We start from the raw sequence: 20,255 nt of genomic DNA, 5'->3' as shown, positions 1-20,255 counted from the left end.
CGGGGCTCCCTCCACCCACAGACGATGCAATTATGATTCCCCCCCCCGCCCCTGCTGGTGCTGTGAGCTTCCTCCCAGCAGTGCCCCCCACCCTCTCCCTACTGGCCAATCTCTCTGGCCAGGCTTTGGCTGAGGTCATAGCCTGGCCCAGCTCCATGGGGTGCAGCTGCCTCTCCTCACCTCTGGGATATCGCTACACGTCACTGAGATGCCCGCGTTGTTCACCTTGATCTCCGGAGGCACCGGGGCTTCTGGAAAAGAGCAGCAGCCCAGGCAGGTGTTAGTGCCGGGGGGGATGAAAAGGCAGGGCATGGCAGAGTCGCTGGCCCCTCCCGGGGTCGAGGCCAGCTCCACGGAAGGAGGAACCAGACCCAGCCCTGGGTCGCAGTCCTGTCCTCCGCAAGGGGCCTGTTCCCACCTGCCCACTGCACCAGGAGGAGATGTTCCCTGAGCAGCGTCGTTGAGAGCAGGGGCTGGGCGCAGAGCTGCCCCTCGCAGCACGTCACTCCCCCCCCCCGCACCCTGGATCCCGGGCCCGGGCCCAGCCGCACTCACTGTAAACGTGGAGCTTGGTCCGGTTCTCGCCCACGCCCAGGCTGCCCGCCCCGACCTGGCACACGAAGGTCTTGATGTCCGCCAGGGTCACCTTGCGGAGGGTGAGGGCGAAGTCGTCCTCCAGGGTGACCCAGCTCTTGTACTGCGTGTCCTGGGGAAAGACCTGCCCGCTGGCCACGTAGTAGATCTTCGTCCGGCTGAGTTTGTCCTCCTAAAGGGAAGGAGAACTAGAGGGACCCGCCGCGCCGGGTGTTGGGCCCTCTGGGTGCCGCCAGGTGGCAGCGGAGGCTTTGTTCGGTCAGCGGAGGGCCAAGGGGGCTGGGATGCTGGCCCATGGGATGTCCCCTCCAGGGGCCCGGCCGTGTGGCTCTGATTGGTACCCTTTCCCCCCATCTCCCCCCACCAGCCTTCGCCAGGCCAGCGACTGGCCTCCCCCAGGACTCAGTCGTGCAGCAATGCCCAGGGACCTCCCACTAAAACCCTTCCACGGGCGTCCCCCCTTTTCTCCCCCCCCCCCATAGCTTCCTGCTGGGCGTCTCCCACCCACGCCTTCCCTGCCACCTTCCTGTGGGGTGCCCCCTGCTTCTCCCCCATCGCTGCCCCCCTGCACCTTCCCACTGCAGGCCCCCCCCCCACTCCTGCCCCATCAGGACCCCCCCAGGGCGCTGGCCTCCTACTCACATAGAACCAGTTGATGTAGCTAAAGTTGCCCTCCCCGGGGATGGAGAAGTTGCAGGGGATCCTGGCTGTCTGGCCGAGCTCCACCTCTACCACCTCTGGCATCGAGACCTCCACCTTGCTGACACCCCCTGCTGAGACAGGGACACAGGGTGACGGGGGGAATGCCCCGCAAGCACTGCTGGAGGCAAGGGGGGGATGGATCCCCAGGGACAGGGGCTGCTGCGGGGGCCAAAGGGAGCAAAAATCTGCCCCCCACCCCCGGTGAGATAGAGGGAGCTAAACACCCCCAGCAAAAGAGCCCCAGAGGCCAGACCTGCCCCCAGGAGATGCCCCGCCGGCGCTGGCGCCCTTGTGGGGGGCCGTGGCCGTGCCAGTTGCTGGGCAGGCAGATTTCACAGCGCAGACCGGCGACCCCTGTGCAAACACTGGCCTGCCCCATGGTACCACCGCGTGGGCTCAGCATCCCCCCAACCCTCACCCAGCCCACGGGGCACTTCCCAAGGGCCTGGCCGGGGGGTAGTTTCCCAGCATCGAGCAGACCTTACCAGCCCTGCTTGGCCCTTCCAGCTCCCTGCAGGCCAGCCCAGCCCTTCCCCAGTCTCAGCTGCGGCGCACGTTCCCTTGGCCCCTGGTTCCTTCCTTCCCCTCGCCCCAGATGGTTCCCATTTGGCAGCCTCTCCGCTGCTACTGTCCAGCTGCTCCTCCTCACGCAGCCGCTCCCCAGCTCCCTTCCCTTCCCCCCCCAGCGGGTGTGCAGGGGACGGGGCTCAGCACTTGCCCAGCGAGAGCGCAGGAAGCCCCCCCCCCAGGGCTGGCTCAGCCCTGATTCTCCACTGGCAGCTGGACGCCCTCGTGGCCAGGACAAGGGCAGAGAAGAGCCGCCGGCTGAGGCCACTCAGCTCATCACACAGCCTGGCGAACACGCTGCTTCCTTCCCCTCTAAGGGTGGGATGGGGCGCAGGCCTTGCCCCGCTAGGGACCCAGCTGAGGCCGGGGCGGCGGGGGCGCACAGCTGTCTGGGGCCGGGTGGGACAAATCTGGAGGGTCTTGGTCTCTTTGCTGCAGCCCCAGCTCTCCATTGTCTCCCCAGCCAGAGGGACCAGGGGCTCAATGGGCCCCAGACCCTGAGCTTTGCCCCCCCCCCACCTCCACGACGCTCCCTCTGCTAGGGCTGGGGAAGCTACCGGCGCTGCCCCCTGCAGCTGCCCCCTTCCCGCCATCCTTCCCCAGCACGGACTGATTCGGGAGACGGGCCCCACAGGCGGGAGACGCCCAATGGACGGGGGCTCCCGCTCTGCCGCCCGCCCCAGTGTCCCAGCGTGGGGAAGGCAGCCACGCCCCGTAAGTCACTTTCCAGATGGCGGTTATGGCAGAACGGGTGGGGGGGGGGATTAGACAATTAACAGCACAAGGGGGACCGCTGCCTCCTGGCCCCCCCCCTCCCCAACATCTTCCCCCCCATTGTTCTGGGATGACTTCACTTCGGGGGCAGGATGTTGTGCTCGGCGGAGCGCAGCGTTGTGGGACTGGGCCCCTGTGTTAGGACATCTGCGGTGGCCGGGATGGCAGTGCCGACCGGGGTGGGGGGGGTGTCCGGGATCACGGAGCCCCCTCCCCCGGGGGAAATCCTGGCTTCCTAGTCACAGCCGCAGCTTTATCCGGCCCCGGCAGGTGGAGGATCGCTCAGGAGACGCCACTGTCTCTCACCTGGGGCCCGGGCTGCGGCCAGAGAGGAGGGGGCTCCTGGCCGAGATGGCATCCGTCAGCGCAGGGCGTGAGGCTGGCACGAGACTGTCCCTGCCCCAGCAGAAGGGGGGTCCTGCCTGGCCCGGCTCAGGCCATGCAGGAGGGAGGCTGCTGCGCCCCACACGTGGTGGAGAGGGTTGGTGGTTGGAGGGAACCCCCGGCTCCAGCGCTGCTGTTTCTGAGCCTCTGGGGCCCGGGCTGATTGTGGCGCAGCCGGGAGAGGAACAGGGGGTATGTGGCATTGCCCATCCACCCTTCTGGGCCTGCCTGCCTGGGGTTGGAGCCCCCTGGTCTCCTCATTGCCCTAGGAGCACAGACCATTAATCCCATATGGGGACACTGAGGCACACAGCGGGGGAAGGGACTCGCCCCCCCTGCCAGTCACCCAGGTGGTTAGTGGCAGGGCCGAGCGTAGAACCAAGGTGCCCCGATTCCCCCTCTCCTGTACTAGCCCCTGGATCTCATTCTCCTGGCGTGAGGGACAGAACCCAGGCATCCTGGCTCCTCCACCTCAGATCAGGAGCCCACACCTCAGCCCTGCCTCACAACCGGAACCCAGGCGTCCTGGCTCCCCGCTGCCTGTGCTCCCCAGGAGATTCCAGCCCGTTCCCCTGTGCGCAGAGCCGTGGGCTAGGAGCAGGGCCAGAGCCAGCCCGAGGGACCCGTGGATGCCCACAGCCCATCCTGCCTCAGCCTCCCCCAGCGCTCAGACTCCAGGCCAGGTTCTGTCTGAGTTATAAACCCCTGCCCCGGTCCCAGCCCCTCACCCCTGCCTCTCAGACAGGTCTGCTCTGCCCTGCCCCTCACCGCCCGCCAAGCCCCCTCCTCCCACCAACCCGGGAGGGAGCGGAGTGCCACCCACAGGGGATACCCCGCTGATCTGCCGGGGAGGGGGGCTGTGATCTGTGCCAGCTGCTGCCCACAGGACCCCCGCCTGCCTGCTTAACTCCCGCAGCAAACAGAGCCCCTCTCATCCCTCCCCGGCCTTTGTAGGGCAGGGAAAACCTCAGGGTCTGGACAGCCTCAAGCCCTGCCATTAACAAGAGATGAGAGGACTCAGGGCAGCCCCCTGGGAGAAGGGGAGAGGGGGTCAGACAGCAAATCCCACTAATGCTGGCAGGGAAGGAGCCGCTGGGGGGCGGGGGGGAACAGCACCAGGGCTCAGCCCAGCCAGCCCCACACAGCTAGAGGGCCAGGGCGGGATCGCTCTGTGTTGCAAAGGGTCATGCAGGGCACCCGATGTGGGCAAAGCGGACGGCGACCATGGGGAGCAGAGACAGACCCCCAACGAGCGGCTTGTCAGAAGGGCTCTGGGGGGATTGCTGAGGCTCCAGCTGCCCATGATGCAGCCCCAGCTCTCCCAGGCTGGGGGGGGGGGGGGGCAGCAGTGGACCCAGTCTAGGCCCAGCTGTCTCTCCTAGGCAGCGACGGGGCTGCCGGCACTGCTCCCAGCCGGTGAGGGATGGATGATGACGGGCAACGCAGCCGGGATGAGCCAGCGACGCTGCTGCAGAGCCTGGCACAGGCCAACAGCAGCCCCAGCCCCTGACCCGGGGAGGAAGGGAGGATGCAGCTCCCACAACACGGTGCCCAGGCCTCCAGCTCAGGCAGCTGCCCAGCCAGGGCTGACTCACGTCTGTCAGCACGGCGAGCCTGGCAGGCAGGCGGCCACGAGGATTCAGCCGGCCCCGGGGCACCCCCCCAGGCAGGAGACGGGCAGGCATGGCCGCAGAGGGGCTGGCCAGAGGCCCCACCCTGTCTCCAACCCGCCCCCCCCCGCAGTTCAGAGCCTGGCCCAAGAGCAGAGAGCAGAGGGCCAGGCAGCAGGCGATACTCGGCGCTTTGCCGCTGGGGGTCGGTCTGCGTGCCCCTGGTGTGGGGAGAGTCAGCCTGAGCCCTCTGCAGGGGGTGACCCAGCGTCTTTGCAGAGGGCGCACCAAGGGCCAGCAACACCCTCCATCAGGTTGCACACACACCCCCCATCAGCCACAGTCAGGATCCGGGCTGGGAGCGGGCTGCACCGCACGGGATCCGGGCTGGCACCACATGGCACCGTGCGGGATCCGGGCTGGGAGCGGGCCATGGCGGTGAGCAGCGGAGCAGTGACAGAGCAGTGACAGGCTCTGCGGCTTTGCTTGCACGACCGGGACCCGCTCCACAGAGGCGCGCGCACGCCCTCCACAGCGCCACCCGCCCTGCCCCGAGCCCGGCTGCCCTACGGTGAGAGCCTGGGCCCTGCGGCCCTGGCCACTCGCCTCGCTCAGGAAGCGATTTCAAAAGCTCGACGTGCAGATCGAGATAGGAAACGCCTTGTCCCGCGCTGGACCCGGCACAAGGGGCCTTTGTCCCAGCCAGCCGCTCACGTCTCCAGAGGGCCACGCTACGCCAGAGTTCCCCCAGTGCCACAGTCCAGTACAAGGGATGCACCTGGGGGGGATATAGCCTGGGGACTGGGGTCACAGGACAAAGGACATAGCCAGGGGCTAGAATATAGCTGGGGGGGGGGGTTCACAGTAGAGGGGAAGCGGGGGGCTCCTAATTGAAGAGCACAAGGTCTTTGAAATCGCCCCTGCCTGGATAGAAACATGCTAAGAGCAGCCCCCAAGTCTCCTGCCCAAGTCTGTGCCCCCTGCCAGGCCCTCGCGTCCCGCACCACGTTACCAGGATACACCCACAGGATCCCAATGCTCTGGGCCCGGGCTGGGGCTGTCATTTCCCCATGCAGCCCCAGAGCACCGGGGCAGTGGAGGAGCTGGTTCGGATGCTACTGGGCAGTGGTTTCGCCAAGCGGCTTTGGAGGTTGTGTCTCCGGGCAGTCGACCCAGAAGCGTCACAGAGCAGCGGTACCAGCTCCCGCCCTGGGCTGGCACAGCCGGAGACGCCCTGAGCATCCCACAGCCACTTGCTCTTTAACAGGCGCTATCCCCAGTAACCCTGGCAGCCAGACCCCAGCTGTGCGGAGCTGCATGTGCTCTGCCAGCCGCCCCCGGAGAGGAGAGCTGAACAAACACGGCTGGACAAAAGGCCACCTGGCTCCCTGGAAATGCCTCGTCTCCCCGAGCCCTGCGCGTGGCAGCCGGGAATCACAGCGCCAGGCCGCAGCTTGGGTGGCAAGGAAGATAAAACAAGTGGGCCAGGGAGGCCCCAGACGGTCAGAGGAACTACCACTGAAGCGAAGCAAGTTAGGGTGGGGACTCAGTTCCTGAGGGAAAGGGAGCTGGGGCATCCTGTGGGGCAAGCAGCAGGAGAAATCAGTAGCCACAGAGCAGGCCCTGTGGATAGCTGACAGAGCCCTGGCGTACCACAGGGGAAAGCAGAGGGACCAGGCTAGGACGACCTCTCAGTCCCCCCTCAGGCAGGCATCTGCACCCCTGTGGGTGACGGGCTTGAGACTATGATTTGGGGTGTCCATCCCATACAAGGCCTGAAGGGGTTAAAGTGGCTGGCTGGGCCAATTAACTGCCCAGCTGAACCTGCAAGAGCAGGGATTAATTAGGGATGAGGCTCAGCTGGACAAGAACAGGAACATAAAGCCCAGGAGGTGAGCACCCTCGGGGCCTTTGGAAACAGTTTGCAATGGTTTGGGGAGGGAAGGGATGTGTGTTTAGCTACTGAGAGAACTAGCCTGCCCTGGCTCCTTGGAAGGAGGGAGTTTGAGCTGGAGAATGCAGAAGGGAGATGCAGAGGGGTAGAAAAGGCTTTGGAGAAAAGCAGCATGGCCTAGGATAGTGCAACCTTGACTGCTGATCAGAGGGTCTCTAAGCTGGAGCCCAGAGTAGAGGGCAGGCCTTGGTTTCCCTGCCAGCCATGGGGAGAAGTGGCCAGAGCAGGCAGTGGCAAGAGGCCTGTGTGGGACAGTTTGCCCTGCAAAACTTTGCTACCCTGGAAGGGGAGGACTGCAGTGACCTGGCTGGGGGACCAAATCACAAAGAAGGAGCTGCAGCTCCTGGGGGATAGATCCACCAAGGGCTAGGAGCCAAGCTGGTCAGGGATGCACTGCCCACACCTTGAACACTGCATGCAATTCTGCTCACCCCATCTCAAAACAGATCCATGAGAACTGGAAAAGGTGCAGAGAAGGGCAAGAAAAATGCTTAGGGGCACGGAACAGCTTCTGTAGCAGGAGAGATGAAAAAGACTGAGACTTTTCAGCTCAGAAAAGAGGCCACTGAAAGGGGACATGCTAGAAGTCTGTAAAATCATGGTGTGGAGAGGAAAGCAAATAAGGAAGCGTCATTTACTCCTTCACATAACACAAGAACCACGGGTCAACCCAGTGAAATGAATAGGCAGCAGGTTTAAAACACACACAAGGCAGTCCTCCTTCAGGCCATGCATGGCCGGCCTGTGAAACTCATTGTTAGGGGATGCTGGGAAGGCCAAAACTCTAAGTGGGTTCAAAAAAGAATGAGATGAGCTCACGGAGGAGAGGTCAATCAATGGCTATTAGCCGAGATACGCAGGGATGCAACCCCGTGCTCCAGGTGTCCCCAAACCTCTGACTGCCAGAAGCTGGGACTGGATGGCAGGGGATGAGTCACTCAATAACTGCCCTGTTCATGCCCTCTGGAGCTCCTGGCATTGGCCACTGCCAACAGACAGGACTCTGGGCTAGATGGACCATTGGTCTGACCCAGTGTGGCTGGTCTTACACTGAAGTGTAACTGGTTGCAAAGTATTTCCTCCCCTGTCATCTCAGGAGCCACCTACAAAAGCAACCTGCCCTTTTGGAGGTGGTGCTAGACCCTTGGCCTTCCCCCAACACGTACTAAAAAGCAAATGAGGGGTCCCCTTGAGTTGCTCGGGGTCCTAAGAACTGCTTAGTCTACTTATGCATAGCACTGACTGGCACTGATGCTGGTATTTAAACTCCTTGCTCAGCTCTGCTCTGCTCCCTTCCCAGCAGCCTCCTCTCTGCCCAGCCGCAAGAGCTGCCTTCTGCTCTGCACCAGATTTCAAATCTCAGCTGATGTCAGGCTCTCCCCTTCGCTGGTGCCTCCCTGCAGGACACGGGGCACAGAGTCCCATGGGGTTACAGCTCACACCAGGGTGCCCTATACAGCCCAGTGGGAGGAAACCCTGAGCGGAGACCCTGATATGGGCCCTCGGGGGGGGGGGGAACGGCCCAGCGTGACAGCATTCCAGGCCCCCTGCCCTCATCCCCGCTGGTGAAAAGCCAGCGTGAGGAGCTGCGAGAAGGAAGCAGATTCTGGCAGCTCCGGGGGACTCGAGCAAACAGCACAATGGCCGGGTCTCTCTGCGGCCGGAGTGGGGCGGATGACTGAATCCTGTCATCATCTCCTGGCCGCCCACAAGATCCAGGGAGCTCAGGGAAAGGCCAAGCATGAATGGGGCGCTACGTCAGCAGCAGAGAGCAGAAGTGTGGGGGCTGCCCTTGCCCTGGGCTGGTGGGAGCAGCACAACCCCTTTACCCTCTGTCTCCACCACCCAGCCTGGCAGTCGGAGGGGATGCAGCCCCTTCACACCCACCTGTGCTTCCCCTTACAGGCGTACGTCACCAGGAGCAGATGGGATTCCCCCAAGCGTTCTGAAGGGACTCAAATACGCAATGGCAGAACTGGGTGCTGTGGTACGTGACCTGGCGCTGAGAGCAGCATCTGCACCAGGTGACTGGCGGATATTTTAAAAAAGGCTCTAGAGGTAATTCTGGCAATGACAGGCCGGCAAGCCTACCTTCAGTACCAGGGAAATTGGTGGAAACTATCGTAAAGAACAGAATTACCAGCCACAGAGATGAACACGATATGTTGGGGGAAGAGCCAAGTTGGCTTTTGTAAAGGGAGCTCGTGCCTCGTCAATCTGTTACAACAACAAAGAAGTGGACAAGGGTGATCCAGTGGATATAAAGTACTTAGACTTTCAGGAAGCCTGTGACAAGGTCCCTCACCAAAGGCTTTTAAGCAAAACAAGCAGTCATGGGATGAGAGGGAAGGTTCTCTCCTGGGTCAGTAACCGGTTAAAAGACAAGAAACAAAGAGTGGGAATAAATGGTTGGTTTTCAGAATGGAGAGAGAAGTAATGGTGTCCCCCAGGGTCTGTCCTGGGATCAGTGCTGGTCAATATATTTATAAATGATCTGGAAAAAGGGATAAACAGTGAAGTGGAAAAAACTGCAGATGATACAAAACTACTCCAGACAGTTCAGTCCAAAGCAGACTGCAACGAGTCACAGAGCGATCTCGCAGAACTGGGCGACTGGGCAACAAAATGGCAGAAGAAATTCAATGTTAATAAATGTAAAGTAATGCACATTGGAAAACAAGATCCCTGCTATACAGACAGAACGATCGTATCTAAGTTAGCTGTTACCACTCAAGAAAGATCTTGGAGTCATTGTGGACAGTTCTCTGCAAACAGCTGCTCAATGTGTAGCGTCCGTCAAAAAAGATAACAGACTGTTAGGAACCATTGGGGAAGGAATAGATAATCCGACAGAAAATATCACATTGCCACCAGAAATCCACAGTACGGCCACACCTTGAATACTGCGTGCAGTTCTGGTCACCCCATCTCAAAAAAGATATACCAGAATTGGAAAAGGTGCGGAGAAGGGCAGCAGAAATGATGAGGGGTATGGAACAGCTTCCATATGAGGAGAGATTAAAAAGTCTGGGACTTTTCAGTTTGGAAAAGAAACAAGTAAGGGAACAGTGACAAACCCACCCGCTGGGTGTCCCTAGCCTCTGAATGCTAGAAGCTGGGATTGGACGACAAGGGACGGATCCTTCGCTAATATCCCTGTTCAGTTCATTCCCTCTGAAGCACCTGACATTGGCCACTGTCAAAAGACAGGACACTGGGCTAGATGGACCATTGGTCTGACCAGTCTGGCAGGTCTTATGTTCTTAAGGGGGTTCTCCTTCCAAAAGCTCTCTCCAGCTCGAGGGAAAGGGAACAAGGGAAGTGGTTACAATGAGACCTTCCTTACTTCCTCAGCACTGTGTTCCCAGCTTCGCAGTGGTAATGGAGCGGTTGGCCGGGCTCCAGAACCTTGGAGAAAATGTAATGGCTTATCGACCCGGCACTGGCAGGACCTGGGGAGCAGAGACGCTTCCCGAATAGACGGGCGCGGAGATGGTAAACAAACCCCGCATGAGAACAAGACGGCCCGGCCCGGCGGCACCGACCGAGAACTCAATGGGCCAAAGCCCGCCGGAGCTGCGGACCTGACAGCCCAGGGTGGCTAGCTAAGCCCCGGAGGGCTGGATTCAGCCAGACACAGCTGGAGATGGACTGCAGGGAGGAATAGAGCCATGGGAGTAATCCCGAGAGCCAGGTCTCTCCTGCTCCGGAGGACAGGGGAGGAAGCTCTGTCGGTTGGGACATCTCAGCAGCAGCAAGCGGGGAAGTGTGGGGAAGAATCCTGCCCGGATTCGGGGGCAGCCTGGTTGTTAGGGACCCCCATCTCCCACGGAGCCGGGATGAGCCGTCGCAGGTCCCCCTCACTGCTGGGTTGGAGGCCCCTACACTGGTAGGCCGGGAGCTGGGGAAAGGCTGCCCCAAGCCCCCGGCAGGCAGATAGAGAAGTTTGCTCAGCAAATATGCCACAGCTGCTCTGCGCTCACAGCCCCAAGCACTGCTGCCTCCCGGCACCTGGTAACGCTGGGCAGCCTTTCCTGGCCCCCTCCCCAGCCCAGCATTAACTCAGCTTACCCAGCCAACGCCCCGGGAGAACACTAGTCCATCTCGCCGGCTCACTGCAGCCTGCTGCTGGCTTGCACGATGTCGACACCTGCCCACTGGGAGCTGAGTTGAGACCTATCAAACTCAGTACAAATATGGCCACCAAACAGCCATCAGAGGGAAACCGCTCGCTTGCCACTGACCAGGACGCAACTAGAATAAGCAGCCCAGGGGAGAAACTGTATCCTGTCCCGTACGGCCTGAGGCATCCCAAACCCTGGGGAGGGGAGACACAACTCCCTGCAGATCCCCTGCCTCCCCAGTTTGGAGAAAGGGCCCAGGGAACCCCCCGAGTGCACGGGTTTTGGGAGACCTGCGGTGCTAAGGATGGAGATTGAACAGGACCCCAGGGCTGTAGGCAAGGCAAGCAGAATGTGCTTCAGACAGGGAGTGAGAGCAGGACAAGGGCAGATGACAATGTTCTGGGGGCTCCCCCTTTTCCCTGCCCCAATCTGGGGGGGCAGGGAAGCACCCCAAGCATGGAGCTGTTGGGAAATGCACCGATCTGGCACGGGGAGAGTCGGTGGGCTGCTGTGCATTAAGTGTGCATTAAGAGTGCCCATTAAGCAGTGCGGGCAGGTAGCGAGCTCAGGTTAGTGAGGGCAGGAAACGAAGGGAATCATTAACGAGCTGCAGAGGAAGCCGAAGAGACTGACCATGCCGCGGAGTCCGGGGGCCTTAATGGACCGGATGGAGCTGCTCTCTGCAAAGGGACAGCCCGCTTCACCTGCTGCCGGTGCTCACGCCTCTCCCTGAGCCTGGCAGAAGATCGTGAGCAATGAGTGCATCAAGGCCCAGGCCCGTTACAAGAGCACCTTTCGGCTGGCCGGGGTGGCAGCCCGGGGAGATCTCATCCACGTCAGGGCAAACCGGAGGCGGACCCAAGCCTGGATCCAGATCTCCGGGGCAGAGAAGGGCAGTCAGCTCTGTCACCGTGCCAGGCGCTGCTGGCTAAAGCACAAAGAAGGGAAGGGGGAAGGAGCAGATCTTGCTGGTGCTGCTGGCCAGAAGCTCAGAGAGAAAGCGAGCCCGGTGCCCCGGCCCCCCGAGATCCGGCAGGGATGATCAGTCCAGCCAGTGCCGTGAGCTCAGAGCCCAGGAATGCCCGGAATCTGCCGCCCGGCACGAGGCGAAGAACATGCCTTTTGTTAGCGCCCTGGTACACGTGCCGCGCCCCGCTGCCGGCACCTCGGCCCGGCGGGAGTGCCCGCTGCCCTGCAGCCACCCCAGCTCCCCTAGGGGCGCAGGGAGAGGCTGGACACCAAGGTGAGGGGCTGAGCTGAAAGTCTTTATGGCGGGGAGGCCAGGCTCAGGGGAGGACTCGGGGGGGATCTCCCCCAATACCTCTGGATGTGCCCAGCTGGCTCCCCACCACTTCTCTCGGCAGTGACCGGGCTCAGGTTGACCATCCCGCCCCCTACCTAGTGTTCAGGGTCCCACCCGACCCCCCAGCTTGGATCCCTTCTGTGGGGTGGGGGGGGGAGGAGGAGGAGGAGAAGGGGCCAGGCCCTGAACACTGGAGGGGGAGCCTCGGGACACAATGATTGCATTGAGGGACCCGCGCTGAGGAGCTTGGAGAACTTTCTGAGCCGGGCCAGAGGGCACGGCCGGGGCAGCCCAGGGAACAGAGAGACCGTTCTCACTGCAGACCCCCCACGCCCACCGAGAGGGGGAGCGCCCCGCTCCAAACCCCCCGCAGCCGGAGAGGATCCATCCGCCCCTTCCCCCAGGCTGGAGAGGCGCCCCTGTAACTCAGTGCAACTCAGCCGGGCCAGCCTGGTGTCTCCGGCCTTTCAGGGGAGACGCGAGAGGGATGAGCTGCACCCCCAAGCTCCGTGGCGGCTGGAGAACGGGCCAGAGGGCAGGCTGGGGCCTCTGCCCGAAGGGGGCCAGCAGGGGAGAGGACCCACGCAGGCGCAGCGGCACTGAGCCGGGCACATGAGGGAAAGCGGCTGAGGACTGGAGATCCCACCGCTCTGCCCCATAGCACAGACAGCCAGGAGGGCGCACGGAGCCACCCTTTGGGACCCTCGGGCCTGTCAGGCTCTACCAGCCCATGGCAGAGAATGGGGAGGGGGGGGATGGCTCCTGCACCAAGGGGCCTGAGGTTCAGGCCATCCCTTCATCATCCTCCCCGGGAATGGCGACTTCCCAGGACACCCATTGCCACCCCGGCAAAGCAATGGGCCAAGGAGCCCCCAGCAGACCCTAGGGGAGGCTGCCCACCCGCCAAGGCAGGGTCCCAGGGAGGCGGTTCCCCCCCCATCCCATCGGCACCGATGAGGTCAGTCATGGCTGAATGTCCTTGAACGCCCCGGACCCTCCAGCCGCAGCGAGGCGCCCATCTCGCTCTTCCGGCACCACGCCCAGGGCCCGTCCCCGGCTAGCCCGGCCTGTCTGCAGCTCCTCTCACCCCCCTTTTTTCTACCCCAGTCCTGCAATCGCACAGCCCCCCTCCCAGGGGAGAGCATCTCCTACGGCTGTGGTCACCAGCTCAGAGAAGCCCCGGACGCTGTGCCCAGAGTAACCTGCTCAGTGTCTGGTCAGTCCAGTGTCCAGTGTCAGCCTCTTCTAGCCCAGGGTGCTGTAGGGAGCAGGGCAGGATGGAGGGGAGCTCCCAGCTCCTCCGATCCCTGCCTCTCCCAGCTGGATCCTGCCCAAAACACATGGGACCAGCATAGCAAAGAGGCCAACAACCCCCCCCCTCCTCCCGAAACGGCCTGTCCGCTGCTCGCCAGCATCGCGATCGAGCCTCAGATCCAGCCAGCGCTTTGGACCCAGGACCCCCGTACTCCCAGCTGCCTGGCAGGGTTTCAGAGAGAGCCCTGAAGATTTACAGTTTTATATTTCAAGAGAGCGGTTCGCTGCTCCTGCGCCTTCCAAGCTGGCTCTGGAACATCCGGCCTGGAGCCAGAACTGCACACGAACAAAGATTTGCTTTTTACGCTTCAGGGAGGAGAAAGCCCCCTCCCCCCCGCTCCTGCAGCGCCCAGCCCCCACTAGCAGGGCTGAGGTGTGCTGGCAGGAGGGCCAGCTCAGTGCTTGGAGCCAGCCTTGCACTTACAGGAGCCATAAAACACTTCACTCGCCCACAAAAAAAAAATAAAAAAATAAAATAAAAATCCATCAACCAAAGCTCTGTGTGATGGGCGCTGGCCCTGCCCCCGCACTCTGGCTGGGCCTCGTCACCTGGGGCATTAAAAAAACCCCTCCCAACAGCCCAGGCCCATCGCAGGGGCGAGGAGGGCAGGAGGGTGCTGGGGACCCGTTGAGGGATGTGGGAGGGGAGCTTTCCAAAGCGGCAGCTGCTTGTCCTTCCGCGCTGCTCGTCCATCACTGTCGCTAACGCTCCGTGCGGCGCTCAGCCCAGGGGCTCAGCGAGCCAGGAAAAGCCGAGCGCCCTGACTTCCTTTGGATCAACTCGTCCCACCCCTGCAGCAGTCCGCCCCAGCCCACCCCTACACCCCCGTTCCAGTCTCAGCTCTTCAGACCTGGGCGGGCCCCGCACGCTGGCTGAACGCACGTGCCCTGGCAGCTAGCTACACGAGGGCAGGGGCGCTTCCCGCTACCGGCCTGGAGAGCCTGAACCGGGGGCTCCGGAGAGCCGTCCAGGGCCCTGCAGAACGTCCAGTGCCGGGGGAAGGTGAGATGCTGCAGGGGGCATAGCCAGGCAGCCTTCCCCTTCTAGCAGCGTGCCCCCAACACTGACCTGAAAGGGCACCCTTACTAGGGGAGGGAGAGTTCTCAGCCTCTCTCATCGGCCCATGGGTACCACCCATCGAGGACGGACCAGGACCCATCCTAGCACATCCGCTGAATGGCTCCGAACCGGTGAAAGGCTCCGTATCCTGCTCCCAGCCCATCCGCCCCAGCCCTCGCACTGCTTTGGGTGAGCGACTAGCCCCCATGTGCAGACGTGCAGCTCTGACGGTTCGGGGGTTGGGGGTGGGGCTTCCCATGGGGTCGTGGGAGCAGGATGCAGCCTGGGAAACCCTGGTTCGCAAGGCGGGTTAACGCGGCGGCTGTGCCTTGATTCTCCACATTCAGCTTGCCTGGGAGCAAGCGGGGATGTAAACTTGGCCAGGCTGAGTGGGACAAGACCTCACAGACACGGCAAACTGTCTCTGGAGCCCAGGAAGCAAGCTGGATAAATAGAATACCCTAACACAACCTGGGGAGGAGATCAGCTCTCGGTGGAGTCCTGATCCGGGGACAGGGCAAGCTGGCCCAATGGGAACTGCTGACCTCCAGTTGCTGGGAGAGGAGGCAGCTGTGAATGGAAGGGAAAAAATACACAAACATACACAGGCTAACAAAAAAAAAAAAAAAAAAACTCAGGTTAGAGGATAAAAAAAGAACACGTGAGAAAGGCCAAGAGAAACACACGGCTCCGGGGAAAACGCCATAGAAGGGAAAGCGATGGCCAGCTCCCAATAGATCTGACGCCCTGGATGAGAATCTGTACAGATTTGCCACGCTCCGGCGCAGCCTCTGCTGCCCACAGTGCCATCCCCCACGTCCATGCTCCTCGTGCTGACTCACGCAGCATCCCCTTTCCAAGAGACCGAGGCTGGAAGCTCTTCGGGCTGGTATTTCTTGCAAGCTGAAACCCAAGGGGATCACAGCGAGCGCTCTATGCCCCCAGAGCACTGGGCTGGCACGTGCCACCCTCCTGGGAAGGGGGGAGAAACCCCTCGTTTTACAGGTGGGGACAGCCGGCCTACGGAGAGGGGAAGCAACATGGGGTGGGGAGGGGACAGACCAAGCTGCACTTGCTTCTGCATAGCCCCAGGATCTCACCGGCCCAGCGCACACAGCTCAATGCCCTGGTGATGCCAGCTGCTCCCATGCCCACCACAAAGAGGAGGTTGGCAGCAAGAGAAAGATAAAAGAGGAAGCTGCTTCCTTCTCCCCCCTCCCCCCACCAGACCTGTTGTCTGGGTGGCCGCGTCAAAGCCACCCTGGAAAAGAAAAGCCAAGCCCTGGCACGTTTCCTGTGCAGCATCTCTCTCTCTGCCGAGTCCCCTGGCAGCAACAGCCGCATGAGAGGAAGGAGGAACAGCCCTTCCCCAGTATACAAGGGGGATTTGGGGTGGGAAGTGGAATTCAGGCTGCTACTGCAGACAGGAATCCAAAGCTCGGGAAGTATTTTGTAGCACGGCTTCAGGGACAAGGCAGGGTCCCATTTGCCATGTGGGAGGAGTCTGCAAATTCTTCTCTCCATCTAATGAAAGGGATCCCCCCCCCCCCCCACTACCCGAAACCAGCAGATCTTGCTCTGTGTTTGGGGAAACTTTACAAGTATCACACCTCTCCCGGCCGGCTTCGACCAGGCCTAAAAGGAAAGCTCAGAAGGTCACCCTGGCTGAGTAAGGGATCAGTCTATGCGGCTGGAGGTGATGGGCTGGCTGCCTAAACCTTAGCCCTCCCTCTGAAGCAGATACAGGCAGTGTAATGTGTGGGGTCTCCTAAACACACCCGTCCGAAATAATCACAAGGGCTGTCTAGTCTGCTTGGCCATTCAGACCCTTGTCATTTCATAAGAGCAGGAGTTAGCTGTCGTCTTCTTGGCCAAAGTTTCCTCTCGTGTGGTGTTGTATAGCTGCCACGCCCTGCCCCAGAAGTGGCTGCATGCCAGCCGTGCTGTGTGGATGCAGTTTGAAATGCGCACTTTAAAAGGGACACCGTTAACTGGGATTTTTTTTAATTGGTTCATTATTAAGAAATACATGTATCCAGGAGAGGCGCCTTTAAAAGGTATGTCCTGAGCAGTGGCTTATAACCATTCACAGAGGAGCAGAGGCCAAGGGAGACACTGACCATACATGCAAAGCCATAAAAATAACTCTATACAAGGTGGACAAGTAGCTGCAAGAATATCTTTCTAGGTTGGGCATAACTGGCATCCTTTGTCTCAGATTGCTGTGAGAAGTCGTTAAGCTCCTTTATACCACCAGATCTCTGAAACAATCGCAGCCTCCACCCGAAACACAAGGCCCGTCACGTCCCAAACCAGAGGCACATGCGAGACACATGTGGCCAGAGGGATTTTGCTAGCTCTTACGTTGTGCAAGTTTGTGTCTGGAGAAGACGCAGCAGAAAAGACCAGAGACACTGAGATAAAAGGCAGCTAGGAAGCACCAGGCACAGTCAGGGCAAGCACGGGGCATGTGGCTCTGAGAAAAGCCAAGAGAGAGAACTTTTGGGCAGAGTGCTGGCTGGACGAGGGGCTTGGAACTGTAGGCAAAGAAACTGTCTCCTGTTTGATTGTTGCTGTGTTCAAGGGAACCGGACTTTGTCCATTCTTTGTAACTAAACAGGGTTGAATCAAAAATCCCTGATTCTCTCACCAATTTTCTCCTCCTAGCTGGAACAACCCAAGGTCATTGGCTACCCAGTTGGACCAAAGGGGGGGGGGGGGCAACCCAATTGTTTTCCCTCTCTCTGTTAAGCACTGAGGATCTGTCTACACACAGAAAGTGTACTGGCTTAATTTACACTGGTGTGAAAACCATTCATGTTGGTTTCAAACCTGTTCCCTTGGTTTAGCCTGAAGCTGTACGTTTACAGCTGAACTGTTCTGAATCAGGTTCAAATCAATATGAGCATCCGGAGTCGCACCAGTTTAATTCAATCACTATCATATCACTCCTTTAACTACACCACTGCAGCTGGGTGTTTAGACCAGGTGGAGTTTTCAGCTAGAAATGTGATTTACAACCCGCCACTGCCCTGTGTCTCCTTCCGCCCCGGATTACCGGGCCACACATGTCACCCCTGGACCTCACACTGCATCTTGTCCCTTTGTGAACTCAGTCCGGGCCCGAAAGCCACTCCCCAAGGGGCAAGGGCTTCCTTTCTCTAACCCCAGGGTCCCTCTGCTCCCCGCCCAGCCCCTTTCCCCACCCGCAGGGCCAGACAGCAATTCCACAGCTGCTACCCCCCGCTCCACCTTCTGCTTCACTTGACAAAGAGCGTGAAGCCCCAGCCCCCAAATCCCTTCTTTGCCCAGATGCCCCCTCACGCCAGCACCGCTACAGAGCCCAAGGGGGGCCAGGGAGAGGGGGGGTCGCAGTGACACTGACCCAAGCTGGGGCAGGGAAGGGGTCCGTTTCCACCAGGGCCTCCCCCAAACAGGAGCCCGGCTCTGCGCTGACCCCTCCAGATAAAGGAGAGGGGCCGGGCAGCGCCCTCTGAGCCAGCCCCCGAATGCACCAGCGTTGTGCTGCGAGCCGGGCTGGGACTGCAGAGCCGGGGCAGTTTGCAATCCGGGCCGGGGGCTGCCCGGGTCCGGCTCGGCTTCTGCGAGAGCCCAGAACACGTGGAAACCGCCCGCCGACCCGAACTCCGCAGCGGAGCCGGGCTCAGACACAGCCACCCGCCGGCCCGGCCCGGCCCGGCCCGGTCCGACCCATAAAGACTCGGATCTCAGCAAAGGGGCGCAGCATCCTCCGCGCAAACTGCCCGCAGACCCTCCCCCCTCCGCGCAAACGGGGCGCAGCGGTGCACCCCCAAATCAGCCGCCTCCCCGCAGAGGGGACGAGCTCGTGCGACAGGAGCACCCCCGGCTAAGCCCACCACGGCCACCGCGTCCTGGAAACCCGGCACCTCCATCCCCCGGGAGCAGCTCCCGCGGCCGGTCCCCCCTGCGCCCCGGGAGATGCGCAGCCCCCCCCCCCCGGGGTCCCTGTGCGCCGCCCCCCCCGCTCACCTGTGGCGCCCCAAAGAAGAAGGAGGCAGCCCAGCCCCAGGCCCCCCGCCGTCCGGCTCCGAGCCATGCTCCGCGCTCGCAGACCGGAGTGGGGAGGCAGAGGCGGCGAGGCTGGGTTTGGAGAAGCCCAGGGGCTGACGTCAGGTGGGAGGGAGGCAGGGATGCAGGGGGGGCTGGGCTGGGAGCTGGGCCAAGGCGGGCCACCGACTGCACCGAGTTAGCCACGGGAGGGACGAAGCCGGGGCGGGGCCGGGGGGGTGGGCGAGCGGGGCAGGCCGTGAGCGAGCCCCGCTAGCCGCACAGCCTCCGCTCTCCGGAGGGCAGCGCTGGGCGGTGGGTGCACTTCAGGCTGCACCGAGGCGCCTGCACTTTCTCCGAGCCCCCGGCTGCTGCTTTCCCCGCCAGGCGGGGCCCGTCGCCTGCCCGCGCAGCGGCTGCTTGGCTCTGGCTCCGGGACACCTTCCCCGCAAGCTAGCAGTCGACTTGCAGCGAGATCTGGCTGGGACAATGCAGGTTTTTCTGTCCAGCCCTCCGCTCCCCCCGCTGTTCCAAGCCCAGCTGTCCGCTCTCCCTCTGCTGTTTGCAGACCCCCTCGTTCATTGTCGCGCTCTCCCTTTTGCATTGCAGAGAAGCGGCACCTTAACCTGCTGCAAAGAAACACATCGGTCTGGACGGTCACAGCACTGGGCCCACGACCTCCTGCCCCTCCAGGGCCAGCTTGCTGCAGGCTTTGGGTAGCAGCAGGGCCCCGGGCAGGATGGTTTCCTGCTGTACTTTTGCTAGCCTAGGTGCTTAGGTTTTCAAGATTTTGTGTAATGTGTCCCTCTCCCAGCCTGGGTCTGAGACTGTCCCACAGCCGAGCAGATCTCACTGCAAAGAAACTTTTCCTCTCCTCCAGCGGCTTTTTCTTAACTTCATGCCGTGACTCCTTATTACCCACCCCGCTCCCTGTGCCACCCTACATCATTCCTCCCCCTCAGATAGCTGCAGACTGTTATCATGTCTCTGGGATAAGTAAATAACCTCAGCCCATGTCTCTAGGCTGTTCCTGAGCCTCATAAATAGCCCTGTAACTGGAACCTGAGAGGAAATGCTTTAGCGGGTCTGGGAACTTTCCATTTTTCAATCGCTTATAACTCCATTATGGGGTGTTTAATTCCAGTTTAGCCTGGAGAATTGCAGCGTATCTCGTTCAGCCGGTTTGGAGTTACAGATGCACAGGGCTAGTTTGTAACAGCCGACCCCTAGGCATCAGAGATGGAAAAAACCCATTGGGGTGCCCTGCCTATCTAGCTGAGTCTCATGTAGGCTTGTTTCCTTATGATATGTACGTCCGATCTTCCACATTCAGGACTCTTGCCGTCAAGCTGGGACCCTGCTCCCGTTTGGCAGCATGGCATGGGGCAGTCATGGTCCCCGACACCTTGTTTGTGACCCTCAGGTTGAGAACTCCATTGCCAGTGGTTTTTCCAGTCTGGTTTTAAATATCCTGAATGTTGGGGCATCTGTGATGATCATCCCCCACCATGGGTCATCAGCAGAGTCTCCAGCACTGGCGTCTACCACTCGAGATAAAGGACTAGCTCTGGTAGCAGTAATAGGCTGTTATCCTATATTGGTGCAGCCCCCAGAGAGGGGATATGGAACACAAAGCCAGTGTGTTACATTCTGACCCCTTCCCTTGGGGGACTGTCCCAGTGCCTATTCGACCTCTTTGCTGAGCCATTTCTTCTGATATTCAACCTCTTTTCCCTTTCTTAATCCTCCCCATGGCTCCTGGTTACACCCTAACTCATTCCTCTCCATGACTATCTGTATTCCAGGAACACTGCGAGGTCCCAGATGAAATCCAGACCCC

At 60.8% G+C, this 20,255-nt stretch overlaps 1 protein-coding gene across 5 annotated transcripts in view; it reads right to left on the bottom strand.

The window, feature by feature from the left end:
- MCAM (melanoma cell adhesion molecule) overlaps nucleotides 1–18,463 on the bottom strand; it is a 30,690-nt gene extending 12,227 nt beyond the window's left edge. For all 5 annotated transcript variants that reach the window (XR_010922999.1, XR_010923000.1, XR_010923001.1 and 2 more), the window contains exons 1-4: nucleotides 18,398–18,463; nucleotides 1,237–1,364; nucleotides 556–766; nucleotides 181–251 (exon numbers count right to left, since the gene is read on the bottom strand). Coding sequence is in view for 2 of the 5 variants with exons in the window: in XM_067565098.1 (XP_067421199.1) it covers nucleotides 181–251; nucleotides 556–766; nucleotides 1,237–1,338 (384 nt within the window). In the remaining 3 variants the exon portion in view is untranslated. The remainder of the gene's footprint in view (nucleotides 1–180; nucleotides 252–555; nucleotides 767–1,236; nucleotides 1,365–18,397) is intronic.
- Between the last annotated feature and the right edge of the window lie 1,792 nt (nucleotides 18,464–20,255).

The sequence above is a fragment of the Emydura macquarii genome, unplaced genomic scaffold (assembly GCF_026122565.2).
Source record: "Emydura macquarii macquarii isolate MOO-44397 ecotype Brisbane River unplaced genomic scaffold, CSIRO-AGI_Emac_v2 contig_312, whole genome shotgun sequence".
NCBI classification, from domain to species: domain Eukaryota; kingdom Metazoa; phylum Chordata; order Testudines; family Chelidae; genus Emydura; species Emydura macquarii.
This window is presented reverse-complemented; position numbering and strand designations above follow the sequence as displayed.